The 22,335-nt window shown below is 39.9% G+C and overlaps 1 protein-coding gene across 4 annotated transcripts in view; it reads left to right on the top strand.

Annotated features, from left to right (window-relative positions):
- Positions 1 to 22,335, top strand: part of USP24 (ubiquitin specific peptidase 24) — a 117,720-nt gene that overhangs the window by 48,588 nt on the left and 46,797 nt on the right. For all 4 annotated transcript variants that reach the window (XM_089515232.1, XM_089515233.1, XM_089515231.1 and 1 more), the window contains 18 exons: positions 291 to 440; positions 608 to 739; positions 1,607 to 1,718; positions 2,279 to 2,355; positions 5,919 to 6,059; positions 6,545 to 6,598; positions 8,527 to 8,642; positions 9,404 to 9,470; positions 11,956 to 12,066; positions 12,300 to 12,398; positions 12,475 to 12,645; positions 16,669 to 16,754; positions 16,886 to 16,979; positions 17,859 to 18,014; positions 18,764 to 18,861; positions 21,028 to 21,123; positions 21,238 to 21,466; positions 21,737 to 21,896. In XM_089515232.1, coding sequence (XP_089371358.1) covers positions 291 to 440; positions 608 to 739; positions 1,607 to 1,718; positions 2,279 to 2,355; positions 5,919 to 6,059; positions 6,545 to 6,598; positions 8,527 to 8,642; positions 9,404 to 9,470; positions 11,956 to 12,066; positions 12,300 to 12,398; positions 12,475 to 12,645; positions 16,669 to 16,754; positions 16,886 to 16,979; positions 17,859 to 18,014; positions 18,764 to 18,861; positions 21,028 to 21,123; positions 21,238 to 21,466; positions 21,737 to 21,896 — 2,149 coding nt within the window. The remainder of the gene's footprint in view (positions 1 to 290; positions 441 to 607; positions 740 to 1,606; positions 1,719 to 2,278; positions 2,356 to 5,918; positions 6,060 to 6,544; positions 6,599 to 8,526; positions 8,643 to 9,403; positions 9,471 to 11,955; positions 12,067 to 12,299; positions 12,399 to 12,474; positions 12,646 to 16,668; positions 16,755 to 16,885; positions 16,980 to 17,858; positions 18,015 to 18,763; positions 18,862 to 21,027; positions 21,124 to 21,237; positions 21,467 to 21,736; positions 21,897 to 22,335) is intronic.

Here is a 22,335-nt window from a genome sequence, read left to right as displayed (position 1 = left end):
TAGCAGTTACAGAAAAAAAGAGGGGGAAAAAAAACAAAAATAAAACCACACCAAACAAAAACATAAAAAAAACCCCAAACAGACAATAAAAAGAAAATTGTGGTAAGTAGATCCAATGACAAAAATCAAAAACCTGTAGGGATTTTTTGGATGTATACAAAAACACCTACAGGTTTTTGGACTGCAAACAGGAACCTTCCAGCTAAGTATTCAAAGTCTAATAGTAATTCTCTGATTAACACATTGTAATGTAAATGCATAACACTTGTTTTCCATTATTTTTTGCCAAGAGCATTATTCAGGATTTGAAGAAAAATTTTGAGATTGTGAAATTGGTGACAGGAAGCTTAATAGCATGCCACAGATTGGCTGCTTCAGTAGCAAGTCCTGGAGGCCTTTCTGGAGCAACATTAGTTGATGGTCGATACACATATAGAGAGGTAAGCAGAACTGTGCTAATAAAACCAAAACAGTTGATAAGGCCTGGAATACATGTATAATGTTTTTGAGATGATGTTAGTGGTGTAAAAAGACTTTGAAATTTATAGTGAATTTATCTGTTCAAAAAAGGATCAAGTAAAATCAGTCACATTTACTCTTTTCCCAGTACTTGGAGGCACATCTCAAATTTCTGGCATTTTTCCTTCAAGAAGCAACACTTTATTTAGGATGGAATCGTGCTCGAGAAATCTGGGAATGCCTTGTAACCGGCCAAGAGGTTTGTGAACTAGATCGAGAGGTGAGAAGCTGACAATATGAGTTTTAATATATAAAATGTTATCTATTTTACAAGTTTAATATGTAGTTTTTATTTATTATGCTTTGTTGGTGTAATGAAGCACTAAAAGTAGCATACCTCAAAATGAATTCCTTTCTTGGCATAATAGTGAGGCATTTAGAAGCAAAAGCACCTAATTTGTCCAGAAGATTGTATTCATATCTCACTGTCTTCTTCCTCCAAAGTGATCATTAAGTTAATTACGTGATGAAGTGATAAAGGCCTGAAATCTGGTCACACAAGTGTGTGTGTGCACGCATGCGTGCTGAGTATGTATAAAAACAAATTTTCTTTTGTTAACTGTGGGGTGAAACAGACCTCCCCAAAGATTGTGGCCGCAGCAACCACACTCCACAGCCCCAATCCAGTTTTTTGCTGGCCCAAAAAGGAGCAGCAAAATGCCACTCTTTTTTGAGCCATCTGAAAGTCAGATTTCCCTCCCTGTAGCTGCTTTATGACACTCCTGCGGTGTGTAGCATGTAAACACCGCACATCTGCAGCGCCTTGAAGCTGGGCCACATGTGGGCAGCCCGGCGGCTTCCAAGTGGCATTGGATCATGCGTTGTGCATATGTCCCCCCCCCCCCCCAGCCTTTGGGAAGCTTGCGTTTCGAGCCGGTCTCTTTCGGCTCTGTGATAGCATGTCTACTAATTTATGCAATAATCTGAATAAACAATCTATCAGTACTATCTTAACTGGCATCTGTACTAATATTAAACTTGCCTTGGATTTCTAGCAGTTAACTGAGCAAGTTGTTGTTTTAGGGTAATATAAAATTAAATATGGTTTTAGTACAGAGTTGAACTATACTGTACATTATATTCACAGATGTGTTTTGAATGGTTTACAAAAGGACAGCATGATCTTGAGAGTGATGTGCAACAGCAACTTTTTAAGGAAAAAATCCTTAAATTAGAGTCCTATGAAATCACTATGAATGGTATGTATTTTATTTATTTTTTTATTTGTAATTTCTCCTTATTCATAAATTAATTCTGCATATTTGTCAGATTTTAGAAGAGAATAAGGAACCTGCAGCTACTAAAAATTGGAAGGGATTAAAAAAAAATCAGAAAGGGAGTTGGTAACTTTGTAACATGTCATGCCAGACTACATAAACATCTCTCTTGGGGTAAGAGACCTTTCCCAATGAGGTGATCTGGATTGGATGAAGGAAAAACTCACTGATTAGACAGACATCATCAGCTCCTGCTTGCAGAATATGTCTCCACTCAGTTTTTGTGCCTTCCTTCTCTGTAAACTTCTGTACCACAGCCCAGTCCTCGGATTCTCCAGAGACTCAAAAGAAGGAGTTTGTTGGGTTGATGAGGTAGAGGCAAGAAAATCACTTGTTATCAACCTCTACACATAAAATTCTGAATTACATTAGAAGCATTCTTTACTTGCCTTGAACCCTTTGCTTTGTATAAACAATGTTTTTGATTTTCATTTAAATGAAAATAGCAAAAATCCCTTTAAAATGTTAATTTTTAAAAACAGGTTTTGGTTTGTTTAAGACCTTTTTTGAAAATGTGAACCTCTGTGATCATCGGTTGAAGCGACAAGGAACCCAGCTGGTAAGTAGCTGCCTGTAACCTTATATCAGTATACAGTTCACAGCCAAAAGTTTATTTGGAAAAGAGGTATGTTATAGAAATACCGATCAATAAAATGTATTTGATATATGCTAGATTTGCTAAAGTAAGGTCGGAAAAGTGCAGTCTATGGGCTGTATACAAACCCCTCCCATTTTTTTTCAAATGCCCCTCTCATGCCCCTTAGCTTACTATTTAAGAAAGGTCTTTTCTGGGCATTAAATGACCTGGACCAAAAAAAAAGTGCAATTTCCCCAGGGGGTGTGGAGGTTGTTTTGGGTAAATAAAAGTTAAAAAATAATAAAGTATGGTGGAAAGAGGTGTTATTCTCCAAGTCTTATGGAGGGCCAATACAGTCCCACAACCCTTAGTAGTTGCCCACCCTTGTTCTACAGTTACATATATAAATTTTCCTCAAGTCAACATGTTTAGGGCTCACAACAGTTCATTTGTTCTTATAATGCACATGAAAATACAGTTTAAAGTTTATTTATTTCATTTTACTTCTTAGGACATGCATTCTTTTATGTGTCCTTGTTGATTTTTTAAAGATAATGTACTCTGAATCTATTTATTTTAAATGAAAATAAATCCTTCCCTGTTACCTTTGTCTGGATAGGTAAATGATTTCCCCCCCAAGGCTATGAACCTGGTAACTGACATCACTTATAGGCTTTTGACTGGACTGTTTCATTTTTATATTTTTTTTTCATTTTAAGTATTTGTACTGTTTTCTTTTTTTTTTAATAAAATAAAGTTTTATTAATAACACACAAAACAAAAAGAAAAACATAACATAACACCACACAATACTCTTTCAAGCATATACATAAATCTCCCACACCCCCACCACCTACCCAAATATACCTTCCCACCCCTTATTCTAAACAAATCGTACATCCCCTTATCCCACTCATACCCCCTACTTACTTACACTCATCCATTTGGCTTCCTTCCCCTTTAATTTCTTTTCTTCCACATCTCTTACCTTAACCCTTAACTAATACTATCTGTATATTATCTATTGTACTTTATCTATTTCTCCACTACGAGTGCTATCTTATCCTCTAAATATCCTGCTGTTATTTTATACCACAAATCAGAGTACTCAAATAAATTAACAGGGAAAAAAAACCCTTCCAGATCTCATTAATTCAATCAATCAATAATCATAAATAAACTCCTTTCCATATTGCTTCCTCACATATCTGAACACTAATAACCATTCTTCCTTAATTTTTTGTGTTATATTCCCCATTCGTTCATCTCTTATTATTTGTGTCATTTTATCCATTACTATCATCTCCATGAGTTTTGAAATCCATTGTTCTATCTTCGGAATATCTTTTGTTTTCCAGCTTTGCGCAATTAAAATTCTTGCTACTGTAGTCATGTAAAAAAGTTGTTTCCCATACTTCCTTTCATTATTAATTTCGAATATTCCCAAGAGAAAGCTTTCTGGTTTTAAATCTATTTTAATTTGCAATATTTCCTCAATTAGATCTCTGATTTGCCTCCAAAATTTCTTTATAATTTTGCAATTCCACCAGCAGTGTATGAACGTACCTACCGTTTCCCCACATTTCCAGCATTTATTATCCCTATTTTTATAAATTGTGGCTAATTTTTCCGGAGTTAGATACCATCGATAAAACATTTTATACCAATTTTCTTTTATGTTTTGAGATGCACTATATTTTAATCCCTTTGTCCACACATGTTCCCATTGGTCAAATTGTATATTATATCCAATATAGCTGGCCCATTTAATCATAGTATCTTTAACAATCTCTCCTTCCATTTCCCATTCCAATAATTTCTTATATATTTTCCCAATCAGATTGTCCTGATCTTTTGTTAATAACCTCTCTAATTCTGTTCTATTTTCTACTTCTCCATAAATTTTAAAATCCTTTAAGGTTCTCTCATATATTCTCCTATATGCGTACCACCCCATATCAAATCCTATCTGTTCCAATTCTACTTGTGTTTTTAATTTAATCTTACCTTGTTCTTTCTTTGTTAATTCACTGTATTTAAACCATTTCTCTCTCTGAATCATCTCTTTCCTATAAATAGCCTCATGAGGTGAGAGCCACATAGGAAATTGATGAATAATTCTATTTTTATATCTGCTCCATACTCTTAACAAATTTCTTCTCACGCTATGATTATTTACAATTTGATTAACCTTTTCTTTCTCATATGCTAGATATGCATGGAATCCGTAACTTAAACCTTCCCCTTCTATTTCTAACAATCTCCTTTCCTCCAAATTTATCCAATCCTTCAACCACATAAGACTACATGCTTCCGCATATAGTTGTAATTTAGGAAGAGCCAGACCTCCTCTTTCTTGAGCGTCCTGCATCAATTTCACTTTTATTCTTGGTCTCTTACCTTGCCAAATAAATTTTGTTATATCTTTATCCCAAGCTTTAAATGGTTTGTCTGAATTAAGTATTTGTACTGTTTTCTGATAAGCCACACTGAGTGTGGTTTATTGGAGAAAGTTAGGCCTGTTACAGACTGCCAAAATAAAGCTGCTTCGGGTCTCTTTGGAGGTATGCTGTTTAAATGATGCATGGGTCCTAAGAGTCCGGAGGTCACACCAAAGCCATGCTCCAGTCCTAAGGACTAGAGTGCAGCTTTGGTGCATCTTCCGGATTCTTAGGAAGCATGCATCATTTAAACAGCATATCTCCAAAGAGACCCGAAGCAGCTTTATTCTGACAGTCTGTAACAGGCCTTAGAGTATTAATTAAATACTAATAATACTACTAATAATGCCATTAGGGCAGATAATGAAGCAGCAGAATTGATTTAATTAATAGTAAGAAGAATTTTGCTAAGCCTACTATGTAGCAGAGAACACATTTAAAATGTACACTGTGGTATTTACACGTACCAAGTGCTTGGTGCGTATGAGATCAGCCATCCATATGCTTTAATCGGAAACTGACTGTATACTTGTTCACACTAGACTAGACTTCTGCTTCTGCATAGCAAGGCAGGGCATGATGGATGATGACATCTATCAGAAATTGGACAAAGGTTCCCACTCTAAAGTATTTTTTTTTCTTTTGGATCCTCACTTGTTAGAATGTTAGGATGTCTGTACAGGTCAAGTGAGCTATGGGATTAATTTTGGTAGGGAGCATATATTCACTTCTGGTGTTAGATTGGCATATCAGGTCAAATCATTATGTTGTCCTGATGTGATATTGTGATTGCTGGCAAATTGCTATAGGACATGTTGTTCTCCCACGTAATGAAAGGAGAAAATCTATATTTCTGTCATGAGATGAAGGGAGCATTGAAGTAGGTGACAGGGCAAAAACTAAAGCATGATCATGAAAACCATTTGCTCAGGAGATGGTATTTTGAATCACATTCTTTTCCTTGTTAAAAGAGGGCCATCCAGTAAGTCCACCTGCTAGTCTGTCAGAAGGCGGGAGGGGGGGGGGACTAATTTGCAATCTGAACTATTTCAATAGTATCTTGAATTGAATTGTCTGATCCAAATACTGTTTCTGTGTGTGTAGCATGTAGAAAAACTGGAACTGATTGGAATGGATTTCATTTGGAAAATTGCAATGGAATCACCTGATGAAGAAATAGCTAATGAAGCCATCCAGCTAATAATAAACTACAGTTACATTAATCTAAATCCAAGATTGAAAAAGGTAAGTATTTTAAAGGGCTTTGCATAAACAGGAGATAGCCATCTGGTCCTGGAAGTTAAATATGGACCATATTCAGATAATTATCAAAAACAGAGTTAAGGAGATCAGTGGAATCTCAACTTTCCATTCTTTCTCCATTATCTACCTTTCTTCATGTGATTGTAGTTGCCAAAGTAAATGGTTACTTGTCTCTGACAGGTTGTGAATGCTTCTGATTTCTTTCATTTGTACACCTCTAGCAGTGACAAGCTATAAGATTGTAAACTATATAAAACTGCAAGTATACCTCAATTAATAATAACACTGTGTATGCTTCTTGTGTATGTTAGGGGTAGGCAACCTGGGGCTGTCCAGATGTTAGTGCCCATAATGCGATTTTCAGTCATGTTAGGTAGAATTTTTGTCATCCCCAACGTTTGGAGGGCAGCAGTATATGTGAATTGCTACAGGTTTTAACATAACTTGGTACCCTGTATTTCTTTCAGGATTCTGTGTCACTCCATAAGAAGTTTATTGCTGATTGTTACACAAGATTAGAGGTAAGTGGTATTTTCTAAAATTAAAAAGAAATCCCTTTTCTGTGTTCCTTGTATAATTATCATGTAGTTTCCAAAAGTTATTTGCACTTTATGTTGTACACAATCCACTTTTCTGAATATTTATACAAGTGGCTTTTTTAATTTTTTAAAATAAATTTTATTAATTAAAAATACAGGACAATCTAAACATCACTCACTTATCAATTAAAACAAGTGGCTTTAAAATAAAATCATATCTTCCTGTTGCAGTTTTGCACTTCTATGTTTGTTGTGTTAATAATAAAACAAGTGCAGGTGCAGTTTTATATATGCATGTACAGTGGGTCCTTGGTATACGTGGGGGATCCGTTCCGGACCCCCCCGCGTATACCAAAATCCGCATATGCTCAAGTCCCATTTGTTCCAATGGCGGCGCGCATGCACGCGTGCTGCCATTGGAACAAAACTTCCTTCTCCCTCCCCTGCCTCGCTTCCCTCCTCCCTGCCTCCCTCCCTTCCCTTCCCCTTACTTACCTTTACTCTTGCGATGCAGCAGCTTGGCCTCCACCGCCGCCGTTGCGAGGGAAGCTGGGTGGCGGCGGCGGCGGAGGCCAAGCCTCGGCTTCCTCGCCACCGCCGTGAAAGGGAGCGATGGCAGTGCTGGAGGCCTCTTGGCCCCCAACAGCACCTCCTCCAGGCCTCTGCCGCTGCCGAAGGGCCGGATACCGGTGCTGGAGGCCCAGAGGGCCCCAGCACTGACACCCGCCCCTTCCGCGGCGCTGAGGAGGCCGGGTGATGGTGCCGGAGGCCTTGAAGGCCTCCCGCGCTGCTGCCCTTTGCGCATCCTCTTCCTCACCTCCGCGCCTTGTTTTTTGGAGAGGAAGCGCGGAGGGCAGCAACGCCGGAGGCCTTCAAGGCCTCCAGCGCCAGCATCCGGCCTCCTCCAGGCCTCCGCCGCTGCCGAAGGGCCAGGTATCGGTGCTGGGGCCTCTTGGCCTCCAACACTGGCGGCAGAAGCCGGATGCTGGCGCTGGAGGCCTTGAAGGCCTCTAGTGCTGCTGCCCTCCGCACCTCATCTTCAAAAAAAAGGCGCGGAGGTGGGGAAGAAGACGCGCAGAGGGCAGCAGCGCGGGAGGCCTTCAAGGCCTCCGGCACCGTCACCCGGCCTCCTCAGCGCCGCAGAAGGGGCGGGTGTCAGTGCTGGGGCCCTGTTGGCCTCCAGCACCGGTATCCGGCCCTTCGGCAGCGGCAGAGGCCTGGAGGAGGCCGGAGGCCGGCACGAGAGGCCTTGAAGGCCTCTGGCGCGGCAGCCCTGCTTCCTCACCCTCCGCCATGGGAAAGGCCCAGTGGCGGTGCTGTTGGGGGCCAACAGGCCTCCAGCACCGCCATCGCGCCCTTTCACGGTGGCAGCGAGGAAGCCAAGGCTTGGCTTCCGCCGCTGCCACCCGGCTTCCCTCGCAGCGGCGGCGGTGGAGGCCAAGCCGCTGCACCATCTTGAGGGGGAGAGAGGCCTGGCCTGGAAGAAAAAGAGCCCTCCTCCAACCACCATCTTGAGGGGAAGAGAGGCCTTGCAATTTTTTGTATTGTATTGCAATTTTACTGTACACCGCTATGATCATTGTGGAATAGCGGTCTATAAATAAAAATTATTATTATTATTATTATTATTATTATTATTGAAGATAGGTAAGGGGAAGGGAAGGGAGGGAGGCAGGGAGGGAAGGGAGGAGGGAAGCGAGGCAGGGGATGGAGGAGAAGGAAATTGTCCCCAATGGCGGCGCGCGTGCACGCACACCGCCATTGGGGACAATTTCCCGATTTGCCATCAGCGGATGGCAAATCCGCGTATAAGGAGGGCCGACTGTATGTATTTCCTTTGTGGATCTCAGAGCTGAATAGATTGCTCACTCTAATATCTTAGAAATAGTATGAGATCTTCTTCATTCTAGGCAGCCAGTTCAGCACTTGGTGGGCCAACATTGACACATGCTGTTACCAGAGCTACCAAAATGCTAACAGCAACTGCAATGCCTACTGTGGCAACATCAGTACAGTCTCCCTACAGGTAAGCATGATCTAAATAGTTATCCAAACCAAATGTTAGATGACTAGGAATGGTCAAGAGGTTGTGCAAAACAAAAATACTTTTTGTCACCAAATCCCATTTTAGGCCCAGAAGAGATCTTTTTTTAAATAACAGAAAATGTGCCGGAGTCACTTCCTGTTTCAAAAAAGGCATTTCCTGAGTCATAATTGGCTGGGGAAAACACAAAATGTGGTGGAAATGCTCTGCATACCTTGACAGAACATTTTGCTGCAAAATCTTTTTTTTTAACTGCAAAAAATGTATTTGACCCCTGAGGGAAGCTCAGGAAACTGCCAAACATGGGATTAATGTCATCCACACCTCTAGAGGGTATTCATTTTAGAGCAAAACCATGGCTTGAAAAAGAAATTAACCCCTGGGGATCCTGGGACCTCAAATCCAGTCCTGAGGGCCACATGCAACCCACAGATTGCACTTTGCCTACCACTGCTCTAAATGCACCTTTCTACAATGTTTAAATAGGAAAGTTACAGTTGGTGCTGTCAAACCATGGTATGCAAATTTGCTTTATACTGTTATTGGAGGCTAAATGTGAGCATAACTTGCCAAATTTGTTCATCAGAAAAGATATGGAGAAGAGATCTGGAAATGGAGAAGGACTATGCAAGCTCATGCCATGTCTCTCATCATCCTCTTAAGTATTGAAATATAATATCTGAATCATGTTAGTGTGTGTCAGTTGCCTATGTCATAATATTTATCTTGACTGTAATCTTCAGGTCAACGAAACTCATAATAATTGAGAGATTGCTACTGTTGGCAGAACGCTACGTCATCACTATAGAGGTAAAAAAAAGTCATGTTTGTCACTGTGCCCCTTTATTTTGAGCCACTGAGTGGACCAGTTATTGGAGTGCTAACTTTCTGTCATGGAAATCAGACTTTAAGTTCCAATTCTTTTATAGATGAATTGTGGTAGTATCAGTAGCAAGTGCTCCAGGCTATAAACAAAGTTATCTGCAACAGAAACCCTATGGGAAGGACAAAGGCAAGAACTATTAAAAGTCTATGTTAACAGATCCCAGTTTTATTTAGCTACATCTTATATTCACTTTTATGAAGAGTGGCAAAAAAAAGAAGTTATTTTTCTGTTTCTAGTAAGGATGATTTGAAATGAGTTGGTAAGATCCATCAGTTCTGTGATTGTTTTTCCACCTCCAGGACCTTGCAGGGGCTCCTATAGCTTCTTTGCATGAAATAAGCAAGATTTAAAAGTTTTCTTTGCTTCTGGTGGTGGGCTGGGGGACACCATGTGTCTTCTACTGGGGGATATAGCTTCTTTTTAGAGGAAAATCACAACCCAAAGAGTGCAGTTTTCCTGTGGGGAAAGGAATCTTATTTTGGATCTGGGAGATTCAAAAGCTGCAAAATATCCTTGAGGGCTCTCTGTGGTGTTAAGTGCACATGAGTCCCTCTTCAGCTTAAAATGGCTGATAACTGATGCCATAACGTGTTCATGTGCAGCCTACATCTACCCACCAGCACATAGCGTAGGTGTCATTCTAGTTCTGAATTGGGCTTTTTCAGAAGCCGTATTATCACAAGACTGCTTAAAGGGCCTTCCCTCTGTGAAAACACGTAATCACACCACACCCACATACACATGTAAGAACACTATGTCCTACCCAGAATGAAGGCTCATTCTGAGGTAGGCTGAGGGAGAAATCCGCTCCACATAGGTTGTTTCCACATGCCAACCACTTGAAGCAGACCAGAAGAAATTCTAAACTGTTATAACTGTTGCCTTAAACTTCCAACTCCCCACAATTTTATTTTCCTGACTTCTCTATACTCCCTAAACCCTACCAACACACAGGCCAGCTGAGGCCAACCTGATTGACTGAGGGGTGAGACCAGTGCATAGCAAAGGACCTCAGCCATTCCATGCCCCCATCCTGTGAAGGATACCACAGCATACATCAGTGGTGTGTACCTCACATATAATTATTACTCTGCTGTAATAATTAACTGTGTGGTGGACTCAGGCTTAGCCTGTGAATGCAGAGAGGGCTGAGGCATCCTACTGAAAGAAGGGAGTGGAGCGATGTTGTTGTCTAATTCTTCCTTTTACTTGCTGCTCAGCTCTGTCTTCTACACTCTTCCAGGGAGAGTAACAAGAGATGGCTGGCTTTCTCAATGGAGGGTTCTAAAATTTAGAGTCTGCCAAGGATCAGTATTGAGGGCAGTAAATTTATTCCTAAATGATCTAGGATTAAGAGCAGGGATAGGCAACCTGCGGCCCGCGGGCCGGATGCGGCCTGGCGAGGCCTTGGGACTGGCCCCAGCCCGGTCCTGCCGCCGATTGCCGCCGGGGCCTTTGGCCTCTCGCGCGCAGGGGCAGTTGCCTATAGAATCCTCAGAAACATGCATTTATATTAACATTTTTTTAAAAATCAGCAATTTTTTTCACGTGTCCTCCACTTTTTTTAAAAAAGTGTCCACCATTTGAAAATGTTGTCCTACATTTGTCCCAGTTTATTTATTTATTTAAATTTTTAAAAAATTATTTAATTATTTCTTTTTTGGCTTCGGCCCCCCAGTTGTCTGAGGGACAGCAACCCGGCCCCCGGCTCAAAAAGGTTGCCTACCCCTGATTAAGAGTGAGCAATGACGAGGTGACCATGTTTTCTGGTGACACTGAACAATAGGCCCTCTGTATCCATGGATTCTGCATCTTCGGATTCATCCAACCACAGCTACAAAAATATATATATTTAAAAAGCAAACCTTGATTTTGCCATTTTATTTAAGGAATACCTTTTTGCTATGCCATTGTACATAATGGGACTGGAGTATCTATTGATTTTGGTATTCATGGGGGGTCCTGGAACCAAATCCCTGCAGATACTAAGAACCCAATTTTATTATTTAGGGTGGTTGAAACAGAAAGTGGCAGCTTCAAAATTATCTCTCAAAACTAGGTTAATAGGCCCTAAAATGGCAAATGTAGTTCAACTATAAATAACTCTAAAGTGAAAAAAATACGATGGGCTACTTTGCAAGCAGAATGTGTCAGAATGTGACCTTTGATCTGATCTAGCAGAGCTCATGTGTTCTTAGATCCTGCAGTCTTCCAGAGCAGCTTTTTGGAGTATACAAGGGAAGGAGCCTGAATGGCTGTGAAGGCAAAACATTTTATATTGTATGTGCTGTAAAAATTCTTATGATGATAGTTAAGGTACAGACATTTAGTAGTATAGTTTGGGCCAGTTTAAGTAGTTCTTCTCACTTGTTTGTGAAAATAATCACTTTTTTTACTTTTTCTCTGCAGGATCTTTATTCTGTTCCACGTACTATTCTACCTCATGGTGCTTCCTTTCATGGACATCTGTTAACACTTAATGTTACATATGAGTCTACCAAAGATACCTTCACAGTAGAGGTAGGTATACGTAATTCTCAGTGTCTTCTAGAAATGGAAATTTTTCAGTAGGAAGTGAGTTGTACTTGTAACAAACTAGTACAATTGGTATATTCTGAATGAAAGGACTTTGGAAAATGAGCCAAACCATTGTGTGCTCTTTAGTGCTATAAAATTCACTGATTTAGGGGTAGTACTGATTCACAGAACTGAGAGCATGAATGAACTAAAATTAGTTAATTTGTTTTTCACAGGCTCATAGCAATGAAACAATAGGAAGTGTCAGATGGAAGATAGCAAAGCTGCTGAGTGCTCCTGTGGATAACATACAGATATTTGCAAATGATAGTTTGGTATGTTGTGGGGTCTTTCAACTATATTTTTAATCTGTATATCTGCTGAAGCTAAGAGAAAATATTTATATTTCAGTTAACAGTGCATAAAGATCAAAAGCTTCTTCACCAGCTAGGCTTCTCTGATGAACAAACACTTACTGTAAAGACATTGGGAAGTGGAACTCCATCAGCAAGCTCTGCAGATTCCTCCACAAGCTCCAGCAACAGTAGTAGTGTCTTCAGCTCATCATATGCAATGGAACAGGTACAGCAGGAAGGGCTGAAACCTTGTCATAGTGCTGTCATCCAAAGTTTGTTTCTTTTTCTCATACAGACATGTGATCATTTTTTTTTCTTTTTTAGCCGGCAGACTAGGAGCCATCCAAGAAAGGGTTAATTTGCAGTGCTGCCCAGGCAAGGCAAGGGATCATGTGCTATTTTTGAAGAGTTTTTCTCATTGGATCCTTAGCTCCTCAGTTCATTGTCTTGCCTTGGTCAGGAATGGTCATCTAGTTGCTCTTCCACTTTCTGTTGGCTTTCTTTCCTTTCTTTTCCTTGCTGTTTGTCCTTCTGTCCAGTTTGCCTTTCAAAAAAAAAAACACTTCTCACTGAATTATCCCTTCCCTCCTTGTTGCCTTCCCCCCCCCTTTTTTTTTTTTGTCGCTGCTTTCCTGTAGGTGTTAGAAAATGGGGGGGGGGACTTAGAGTCACTTCTGGCCCCAAGAGTCCCTCTGTGAAGTTTGTGAGAGTTGTCCAGGATATGTGAGTGCTCTTAACCAACCCTGTGGTGATTGTAAAGACATGCATTTGCCTACAGCCCCTATTGCGGCTGTCTTCTCTAGATCTTCTGCTGCAGTTTGAGAGCTTGAATTGGCTGAGGAGGAAGTAAATCTTGTTGAAGATGAAATCAGCTCTGCCTCCAAACTCTCTGAAGTTGAGGCTGCTGTGGTCACTTTGTTGCCCCAAGTGGCAGACCCTGATTGTATGATTATGACTGCTAGCATAGGTAATCATTTGGAAAAAGCCATAGATATTGAAGCGGAGGCTACCCTTAATTTCCCAACCACTTCTGCTCCACAAGCTGAGATCTCTATTTCTCCTCAACAAAGAGAGTTGCTCATGGGGGTAGAAAGCCTAAGCAAGCAATCCATTTGAGTTTCAGAGCTAAGCAGCCATCCCAGAAGTCACATCTCGTCACTTGGGCATCTCACTCACAGAGCCAAGCAATATATTCCAATGGGTGTACTTTATCCCCTTTACAATGGGCAAGAAAAGGGACAGAATTTTCCTGTTTCTGGATCTCAGATTTGTCAGCAAGTTTGTAAAGTACAGGCACTTCTGAATGGAATGCTTTCAAACAATCCAAAAACATATTTCCAGGAGATTACATCTTCTCAGTAGATCTTTCGGAAGCTTATTTTCATATTCTTATCCATTCTTCATCTCACATGTACCTTTGTTTTTGTTACCTGGGCATCACTATCACTTCAAAACACTGCCTTCTGGATTGACCTCAGCCAAGGTAATGTTTGCCCCCCTGGCAGAGACTGTAGGGCATCCATATCTTTCCCTTTTGAATTTTCACACATTCTGAGGGGCCCGGCAAGCCCTAGAGACCCCCCTGTCAGTTCTTTAGCTCTCTAGCTTTGTGGTCAACAAACACACAAAAAAACACCTTTCTCCAACTGGTTGGTCCATTTAGGAGCTCAAATATACACAGAAAATGTTCTCATTACAATGCCAAGCTACAACTTTGGCCATTTTGTAAACTAGCCAGAAGCAACGTATTTCTTCCCATCCTCATGATAAGAAGTTTTCACAGGGGACTTCTCTAGTCAGTCTGCGATCACCACAAGGTGTTAAAAAACTCTTTTGAATGTCTAAAGATTGTTCCTCTTTGAATTCCATCCATCAAGGTACTTTTTCTGATGGCAGTTACCTCAGCCAAGAGGATCTTAGAACTGGCAGTCCTTTCTATGGATTCCTCTTACTGTAAATTTGATACTCTTTCCCTTGCTTGATCCAGGTTTCTTACTTAAACAATTTTTTTTCACTACTCACAGCCCATTGTCCTACTGTCTTTCTGCCCTCCTGAACTCTACCTATTAGAGAAGCAATGGCACAACTGTATATCAGGAGCACTAGACATTTAAGAGAATGGAAGCACTCTTTGTCTTCTTTTTGCCCACCACTTTAGGCAAGAAAGTCTCTTCATCTACACTAATTTGATGGATCAAGGCATGTCTTTTCCTAGCCTATGAATTCTTTAGTCTACCTAAGACACACAATGTGACAGCAAACTCTACTACAGGGGTAGGCAACCTTTTTGAGCCGGGGGCCGGGTTGCTGTCCCTCAGACAACTGGGGGGCCAAAGCCAAAAAATAAATAATTAAATAATTTTTTAAAATTAAATATATAAATAAACCAGGACAAATGTAGGACAAAATTTTCAAATGGAAGACACTTTTGTAAAAAAATGGAGGACACACGAAAAAAATTGCTGATTTTTTAAAAAATGTTAATATAAATGCATGTTTCTGAGGCTTCTATAGACAATTGCCCCCCAAAGGCCCCGGCGGCAATCGGCGGCAGGACCAGGCTGGGGCTGGTCCCAAGGCCTCGCCGGGCCGCATCCGGCCCGCGGGCCACAGGTTGCCTACCCCTGCTCTACTAGGTTAGCAACCATTTTAGTAGTTTTCCTAACTAATACTCCTCTGGAAGAAATTTGTGGAGTAGCAACCCGTTTCCACTTTTACAAAGCATTATGGGCTAGACGAATGTGCCTCTGCTGGGGTTTCTTTTGGCAGAAAGGTGCTCTAGCAAGACTTGTTGGACTAATTTAATTCCGTACTATTTACTCTCTCAAGGATATATTCATTCTAGGGTTATTCCTTTTCTTGGATGGCTCCTTCTCTTCTGGCAGAGAATAGCACATTGGAAAACTTATGGCTAGAATGTCCATTCTAGCCAAGGAGAAGAATCCATTCTCCCCCCCCCCCCATGGGTGGCAAGACAATTTTTTTGTTTTTACAGAAGCTCCTTTCTGTTCCTTTTTTGTGGTTTGGAAATGAATTGAGAAGGAGCTAAGAATCCAATAAGAAATACTCTTCAGAAATAACACGATTCCAATCCTTGTCTGGAATTAACCCACAAAGGGAAATAACTCATTCTTGGGTGGCTTCTTTTCCTTGGCTAGAATCGACATTCACAGTAAGCTCCCCAATGTGCCAGTTTCTGTCCCGCATTAGTCACCAGCAACTATTTAAAACCTTCACAAAATGGATTTCTTCAGATTGGGATCTTTGAGACATAACTATATGTTTTGCTTTGCAAGTTTCTTCTCACTGATCTGTTTATCCATATGAATAATATATTACAGAAATAATTTTTAAAACACATATTTTGCATACACCATGGTTTCTAATACGTATCATAAATCTGTTTGTTCATAAGCCACAAACTCCTTGCGAACCTTAAAAATTAGTTAGATGAAGTAGCAGTGGGATGTTTGAATATGGTTTTTTAAAATCCTTTATATGTTTTAAACATGCTTTGAACTGTTTTTACCACATGCTTTTTAATAGAAACTGCTTGTTTCTTTGTGTGTGTTTTTAACTTTCATAATTTTTTTAAGATGAATTTTCTTTTAAGTTACTGTAAGCTGTGTTGGGTCCTGTGCTGGAAGAAAGGCAGGTTATAAATTAAAGAAAGAAATAATGAAATATGGTGTGCTGGACAGAAACTGAAATGCACTCCAATGAATCCCACCCATCACCACCCTACTGTTTAACTGATATCTTTGGAAGTGCTAATAACAAAAGCTAGCCTTTTCATGTTCTTGCTAACTAGAACCCAGGTGATGATTGAAAAAATGAAATCATCTGAATTTTTGAAATAATTCAGACTTAAAAAGAAAAAAAAGTAAAGAGTATTTTCTTCTCCTAAAACTGTTAAGAACAAATATCTTTATTCCAAGTTCATTGATTTTTAATTATTCTTTAGTCAGTCAGTGATACAGTTTTTGAGATATATTGTTGACTCTTTCCTTTCCTTTGAGATACATGAAAATACAGCATGGCTGGAAGAAGCTGTGATTTCTTTGGCAGAGTTTCTTACTCAGGAGTTAAGAGTTTAAAAATACCACCTCATGTCAGCAAGTAGTTGACATCCCCAAGTCAGGTTTTAAATTTGTTGCTTTGCTTTTTAAAAAAAACTAACAAAATTTGAGAACCCTACCAAACTGCTTCAAAGAGATAGGGGAACTAATTGTATGTTCTTAATCCCCAGGAAAAATCCCTCCCTGGAGTAGTGATGGCTCTCGTGTGTAATGTATTTGACATGCTTTACCAGCTTGCTAACCTCGAGGAACCAAGGTATGTAGCATCATTGGCACAGTGTGGAAATGCTGTGGCTGCAATAGGAAATAGCTATATGCTTATAAAGCATTTACCAGTGCTTACAACATTCACTTTAGTAAAAACTGGATATCTTCTGTTCTCTTTAGGATTACTTTGAGAGTACGAAGGCTTCTTCTGCTGATTCCTACTGATCCAGCTATTCAAGAAGCTCTTGATCAGCTAGATTCTCTGGGACGAAAGGTATTTCTTTTTTGTTGTTTTTGCTTCTTGCTAAGTGAAGTTTAGAAGTCATGATTGTCTAGTTCTACTCAGATCTTGTTGTTGTGGTTGAAATAAGCAGTGAGACAATTAGGTACAGTTCTCAGTGCTGGCTTGAATTAGTGCTAATTAAAGTGAGCTGTAAACAATAGAAAATCTACAGAATCACAGGTCCTAATTGAATAAGACTTGGACAGTCATTAGCAAGTTTATATTGATTTTTGGTATGGGTAAAACTGTTTCTTGATTTTTGAAGTTTCCTTTGCTCTACACACGTTTTGCTTGTAAAGATTGACATAGCATAGCTAATGTGCTTACTCTCACTGGGTCAGGAAAATAGTGCAGTGTTAGCACAGCTATATATTAACTGGCATTCTACAGCCCTTGAAGATGCAGCAGAATCTGTTAATGTACTTCCATTTAAGCCACAGGCTCATTTAACTTTCATCTTAAAACTGCTAATCTATGCAAAATGGTAACAAACAGATCCTAGATCCTTCAAATATATTCTTGAAAGTTAGAAAATGTCAGAAAAATTAATCTGTAGTAGAAAGGGCATTCAAATGGTTCAGACTTAATTTTGATAAATTTTGATGAATGATAAACAGATTATAAAATACTTGCTGAGGACAGAGAGGAGTTGTCTACAACATGTTCTTTCCCTGGTGAGAGCAGAGAGCAAATGGTGTCATAAATTCTTCAAAAAGCTGTTGAACTCATTTCTGAAAGAGTGTAATGAAAAATGCTATACTTGAGCATTTTGTTGATTTTAAAATGTCAGTACTATAAGAGCTGGTGGAAATTATTATATGAGGCTGTATCAGAATTGCACATATTTCTGCATGTTTACTCTTTTTTCAGAAAACATTATTGTCTGAATCAAACTCTCAGTCTTCAAAATCTCCATCATTGTCTACAAAGCATCAACATCAGCTGAGTGCTACATCAATACTCGAAAGTCTTTTCAGGTCTTTTGCTCCAGGAATGTCTACATTTAGAGTACTATATAATCTTGAGGTAAAATAAATTTCAGGAAGGGGAACTATCTATGATCAGTGGTAAATTAAGGCATCTTCCTAATAAAAGCAATACTGTAACTCAGTGCTTGTGGTACTAGCCGAACAATTTTTGAGTATAACCTCATTTAATTTGATACTAAAAGTGGGTTCTAAAAGTGTTGTAGCTTTAGTGTTAAGAGTGTGCAAGTAAACTGATTATCTTAAAGTGGAATGTTATTGTATTAGCAGAGCTTTTGGTTCTCTACAATGTTTGTAAATTTAGCAGCTTCATTTTGCATGGGTCCTGTGGTAATGATGCTCTGACAGCCATCCAAATATTGGTCTATCAGTTGCTCAGATTCCACGTAACAGTCTTTCACTGTTCTATAATCCCCTTCCATTTTTAATGCTACATCAGTGTTAACGTTTCCTCAAACAGCTCTTCATTGAGACTGACTTTGAAATAGGCTTTATTGAACACTTTTGTAGACTTCATTGTCAGAGGATCTTCATCTTGAGTTAATGTTTTTTAATGAGTGAACAATGTTAACTATATTGGCTGTCTATTGAAAGGACTTAACTGAATTCAATTGATAAGGAAACAAAATGCCATAGCATAATGGATTAATCTTGAATGGCAGTGTTATAGAACAGTACAAACTGTTGCTCATTTGAATAGAAAATATTTACTACCCTTAGATGAGGCACACATAGCTCATGGCTTCATTGAAAATCACTCCCTCTTCTGAAGTCTATGATATTTTTCAGGTCCTGAGTTCCAAGCTAATGCCTACAGCAGATGATGAAATGGCAAGAAACTGTGCCAAATCTTTTTGTGAAAATTTCCTCAGAGCTGGTGGCTTGAGGTTAGTTTTAAAGATATCAGCTTAACCATTATCTAGAATCTTATAAAAGCGTGACAATTTACCTTTGAGCTTTCCCAGTACTGGAAATTACACTGTCAGTAGTAGTATTTGAGCAGGTGCACTAGATATTGTGGGGACATTAATTATTTTTATCTTTCTAAACTATGTTTTTTTTCCAGTTCTTACTTTGTCAGCTACTGCTGCCTGCTTAGTTAAATTTTAAATAAAACATTTACATGTTTATTTCTTTCCCAAATCTTTCTTCATATGACTTCCAACTACCACAGTACCACAACTGCAGTGCACTCTGTGAATTCTGGCTTCCTGAGCTTTCAGCACTGTTCTCTGTGATTGGTCCTGTCCTCCCAGAATTTGTAATTTAGCTGTTCTCAGAAAATAGTTTGCCAGATAACTTTCTTTAAATAATAATTCCATTCTGTTGGTGGTTCAAAGGAGCAATCCACAATCATATGGGTGATCTTACTTTGTCATAGTCCAGAAGCAGTTGCCATGTACTCCTGAGTTCTTTACTGTTGACTTCCTCCCTACTGTCATGTGAAACAGCTGTCCAAATCATCAGCGGGACAGTGGGATTGATTCTTGTATTCCTCATAAATTCACAGGAGCCCACAGGAAGATTAGAAAGAAATTTTTGTCAGTTCTGTTTCAGAGCTGCAGGGATCGACACATCACAGTTGTTGTTTTCTGCTTGCAAATTCTTAATCTCTAGTTTACTGTTGAATTGGCTCCTATCTCAAAAAATACATACCGTATTTTCTGGCGTATAAGATGACTTTCTAACCCTGGAAAATATTCTCAAATGTTGGGGGGGGTCTTATACGCCAGGTGCCGAAACTTCAGTTAACGCGCTGCCAAACCTCTTTATTTCTCCAGTGTGGATGCAGCCACAGTTTTCCTCCTCCTCCTCCTCTGTCTCCCCCTGGATCCCATCCTCCATTTCATGCTCCTATGCTCCTCAGGTTCACAGCAGCAGCAGAGGAATGCTAAGTTCACAGCTGCACCATTTTGCAAGCAAAGCAAAGGCAAAGCAATGCAAGGCAATGGGGAAAGCGGAGCCCGAGAGGCTGGGGCCGGAGGGGAGCCTTCTTTTTTTCTCTGCCAGGTCCAGAAAGGGGGGTTAAAAAAAAAGAGGCCTGGCTTTCTTTCTTTCTTTCTTTCTTTCTTTCTTTCTTTCTTTCTAAGTATCCTTCTCTGGCCCTTCTCTCACTCACTCATATAGAAGGAAAGCCAAGAGATAGGAAAAGAGGGGAAAGGAGGGGGAAAGGGTGGATCTTTTATTTTTAAACCCCAGAGTGGGTTTTGTGGTGCTGCAAGTACCCACCTCAGTGGCGTGAAATGAGGATTTTGCACTAGAAAGGGAGGAAAGGGAGGCTGCATCCACATTGGAGAAATAACCTGGTTTGGCACCACTTTAACTCTTTTCTGGCTCAAGGCTATGGAATTCTGGGAGTTGGAGTTTGTTGTGGGGTCCACTCTAGGCCCACAACAAACTCCAACTCCCAGAATTCCATAGCCTTGAGCCAGAAAAGAGTTAAAGTGGTGCCAAACCAGGTTATTTCTCCAGTGTGGATGCAGCCCGAGTGTGCTGAGGGGAAAAAGACACCCCTCTCTGAGGCATCTCTTAGCTTTAGCATGCGTTGGAAGAGGGGTAGTCTTCTATGCCAAATATATGCCAAACTCTAACTTTTAAATGGAAAAGTTGGGGGTCATCTTATACACCCAGTCGTCTTATACACCGGAAAATACAGTAACCTATTTTGTTGTTGCCCCCTGAATCTGTACTTATGTTTCAGTGAGAATAGACAGTTTGGAGGCATTGATATTAGATTAACTGTGCCCAGAGTAGCAACATGAGAATCTGGAATCACAAGCTTCAGCTTTTAAGTACAGTACCTACAGTTTTCCATGCAGTCTGAAATGTCAGTGTTCAGTTTAAATACTGAGATGCTGAGTTTTCTTGCTTCTACAAGGTAAAACAGGGTATTGTCCAACATATTTCTGATAACTCAGTTGTTGCTGTGCGCCTTCAAATCATTTTCTGCATTTTGGTGGCCCTAAGTCAAGCCTTTCAGGGAGTTTTCTTGGCAGATTTGCTTTGTTGCTATTTTAAAAATCTCACTGATAAATGTTATTTTTATTTTGCAGTTTGGTAGTAAATGTCATGCAGAGAGACTCCATCCCATCAGAGGTCGACTATGAAACAAGGCAGGGGGTGTATTCAATCTGTCTGCAGCTGGCAAGGTATGTGATTAGTTTTCTCAAAAGTAGAGGCATGTGACACTAATTGATCTTTAATCCTTCTTAGAGTTTGCATTGACTTTCACTCTTCATAGTAGCAAACTTTTTTATGTTTAGGTTTTTGCTGGTTGGCCAAACAATGCCTAGCTTATTTGATGAGGATCTTGCTAAATATGGAGTGGAAACATTGTCTTCACGTCCATTCCGTAATGTGAGTCGACAAACCAGCAGACAGATGTCAATTTGTGGAACTCCAGAGAAGTCCTCCTATCGCCAGCTATCTGTCTCAGACAGGTCCTCCATTAGAGTAGAGGAAATCATTCCTGCTGCACGGGTTGCAATACAGGTATGTAGTGCAAGTGTGGTAGCAGAAGCCCTGGCATGGAGTCAGGTTGCATTCTGTATGCAGAATTTTATTACCTCTCCCCACCATTGTCATACAACTCTTACTGTCATGTACCCCCAGCATGCTCACTTGTAGTCTCCTTATCAGTAGCTATTTTCCAGTGATATTCCTTGGATTTGGATGCATCTCGGATCCTTGCATCCTTGCCTTTATGTAGATATTTTGAACTAGGAAAAAAACTTGTTTCTCTCTCTCTCTTTTTTTTTTTAGACAATGGAAGCAAATGATTTCACATCTACAGTTGCTTGCTTCATGAGGTTGTCATGGGCTGCTGCTGCAGGCCGTCTTGACTTGGTGGGGAGCAGTCAGCCTATAAAAGAAAGTAACACGCTCTTTCCTGTTGGAATCCGTAATCGGCTTAGCAGCTCAGGTACACCACTAGCTTAACTGAATAGAAACATCTGGGTTTGCTGTACTGACTTAAATACTGTGCTGTTCAAAATGTTTTATTGTGTTTCTAGCTATTCAGTCCTAACTTGTGAAAGCCAAGTTTGGGTTCAGACAGACTGAAAAACTGTTAGCTCTCAAATGACCCATCCAAGATCCCCGGGGAAATTAGTATTTACTGTCTAATGTAAAATGTCTTTTAATTGGGATGTGTTGTGCTTTTTTGTCATTTTAATGCTCTTAATGTTTTTAATATGATCATTTGTTTAACTGAGGGGTTTTTAACCTTTCATATCCTCTCTTGTTTTAATTATATTTTGTTTTAATTCCTGTTGTGTACCACCTTGGGTCCCATATTGGGTGAAGGGTGATATAAATTAAATAAATAAATAGCAAATGTTATGCCTTGGAAAAACCAAAAA

Source organism: Sceloporus occidentalis, unplaced genomic scaffold (genome assembly GCF_023333645.1).
Source record: "Sceloporus occidentalis isolate IW3139 unplaced genomic scaffold, rSceOcc1.0.p SCAF_3, whole genome shotgun sequence".
In the NCBI taxonomy this organism is placed as follows: domain Eukaryota; kingdom Metazoa; phylum Chordata; class Lepidosauria; order Squamata; family Phrynosomatidae; genus Sceloporus; species Sceloporus occidentalis.
Note: the sequence above shows the minus strand (reverse complement) of the source record. Positions and strands in the feature narration are given on the sequence as shown.